This window comes from Etheostoma cragini, chromosome 9 (genome assembly GCF_013103735.1).
Source record: "Etheostoma cragini isolate CJK2018 chromosome 9, CSU_Ecrag_1.0, whole genome shotgun sequence".
NCBI lineage: Eukaryota > Metazoa > Chordata > Actinopteri > Perciformes > Percidae > Etheostoma > Etheostoma cragini.
Window position 1 is genome coordinate 10,614 of NC_048415.1, and position 2,255 is coordinate 12,868.

Consider the following 2,255-nt stretch of genomic DNA (forward strand, 5'->3'; position numbering starts at 1 on the left):
ACATGGATATTAATATGTAAAGATTCCAGTTTCTACCTAAAACTTCATCTTCTTACTTTCTTTTATAGGTTGGAGAGACACCTGCTAGGGTATCTGGGCTGTGATTGGTCAGTTTCCTGAGGCCTGGTATCGGGTGTATCTGGGCTGTGATTGGTCAGTTACCTGAGGCCTGGTATCGGGTGTATCTGGGCTGTGATTGGTCAGTTTCCTGAGGCCTGGTATCGGGTGTATCTGGGCTGTGATTGGTGGTATCGGGTGTATCTGGGCTGTGATTGGCCAGTACCTGAGGCCTGGTCCACTAGGACTCTGGAGTTGATGATGTGGCCGAAGCGCGTGAACATGTCCTCCAGGTCGGGCTGACTCAGCGTCCGCGGCAGCCCACTGATGTACAGGTTAGCATCTTTAATCGTGTCCGAACTCGGCCGCGCAAAGGAAACCTGCGACAGGAAACAGGAAGTGGATCAGTAGCTCGGCTGCACACGCACTCAGACACGAAGAACAAGCACTCAGCAAAATAAGAGTTACAGCCAGTGTTTAAAGAAAATCATTTAAATATCTCTTAAATATTCAATAAAACAAAAACCAAATACATTATCCAGATTTCTCCCAAATAAAATATGAACAAAAAGACAAAATAAAAGCATCAAAACAGGATCATTTGGCACTTTGTTAAAATAAAAGCATAAATGTATGAAAAGAAAAGCTGGGACTGTCTCTCTGAAGGAAAGATGAAGAGCAGAAATACCTTCTGGAGAAGAGGAACGGGAACATAACACACGTTACCTTGATAGTTTTAGACTGTAGCCTCAGGCCATTGAGCGTACTGATTGCCCTCTCTGCATCACTAGCGTTAACAAAGTTAACAAAGCCGTAACCTAAACTGTGGCCTAGAGAAACACAAAGGAAAACAACAAAATAAAGGAGAAAACTGTGTGTTACAGCCGCCACACAGAAACAAAACTCTGCACACATCGTTCTGAACAAATCCAGAAGAATCCCGACCGCTGAGGCAGAGTGACACCTCCTGTCGTTGGCTTAGTCATTGAAACACAACCGCTGGAGACAACGCTGAGTCAGATTGAGACTTCCTGTCGTTTGCTTAGTCAGAGTGAGACTTCCTGTCGTTTTCACAGACGGGAAAATAACAACCAAGTTCAGGGTCAGTGAAGCCAACGCAGAATCTACAGTAGGACAGGGTTACAAAAACTCAAATACCCTCTAAGAAACTAAGGACTACAAACAGAAGTTCTCACTCTGAGGAACTAAGGACTACAAACGGGAGCGCTCACTCTGAGGAAACATTCAGAACAGGAAGTGTAGTCGGCAGTTTTCTCGATTTGTTCAGAACGAGAAGTTCAAACATTGTTATTAAAGATTTACAGACATTTTGAAAACCTGGAAAATAAATAAAACATCAGTTGAAACATCTGGACATCATTAGATTAAAAACAAAAACAACTTCTTCTGGGGCCGGGCAATACGGGGAAGGGTTTGACTTTAATATTTTATAAAATATATCTTCATCTACTGAGGAACAGCTGATTATTATTATTAGTTACTTTTCATTTGTTAAATGTACTATAAGGTTATATAATATGTCATCTAATAACAGAAGACCGTTTTATAGTACAGACCAAAAGTATTGACCCCCCTTCTCCTCCGATGAGTTTCCTTTATCTTCTGGACTATTTCTAATGTAGATTATCACTGAAGGCATCAAAACTATGATAAACACACGAGGAATTATGGACTTAACAACAAAGTAGAAATAACTGAAAACATGTCTTATGTTCTAGTTTCTTCAAAGTACTTCAAAGCCTATTGGACGACTGGTAGAATCCATATTATGGAAAGAACCAATCATCTAAGAGAAGAGAAACGAGGTCATCATTACTTTAAGAAATTAAGGGCAGTCGGTCTGGAAAACTGGGAAAACTCTGAATGTGTCCCCAAGTGCAGTCACAAAAACCATCAAGGGCTACAACGAAACTGGCTCACATGAGGACCCCCCAGGTAAGGAAGACCAAGAGTCCCCCTTTATGGTCCAATAGCTGCTAGGAAACCACTGCTAAGGAGAGGAAACAAGGCTAGGAAACCACTGCTAAGGAGAGGAAACAAGGCCAGGAAACCACGGCTAAGGAGAGGAAACAAGCCTAGGAAACCACGGTTAAGGAGATGAAACAAGCCTAGGAAACCACGGCTAAGGAGAGGAAACAAGGCTAGGAAACCACGGCTAAGGAGAGGAAACAAGGCTA

General features: G+C 42.4%; 1 protein-coding gene across 1 annotated transcript in view; it reads right to left on the bottom strand.

Annotated features, from left to right (window-relative positions):
- The window catches only part of LOC117950737 (ELAV-like protein 1), a 2,124-nt gene extending 1,095 nt beyond the window's left edge, over positions 1-1,029 (bottom strand). The window contains exons 1-2 of the mRNA XM_034882076.1: positions 784-1,029; positions 284-437 (exon numbers count right to left, since the gene is read on the bottom strand). Coding sequence (XP_034737967.1) covers positions 284-437; positions 784-972 — 343 coding nt within the window. The 5' untranslated portion in view covers positions 973-1,029. The remainder of the gene's footprint in view (positions 1-283; positions 438-783) is intronic.
- Positions 1,030-2,255: the final 1,226 nt, after the last annotated feature.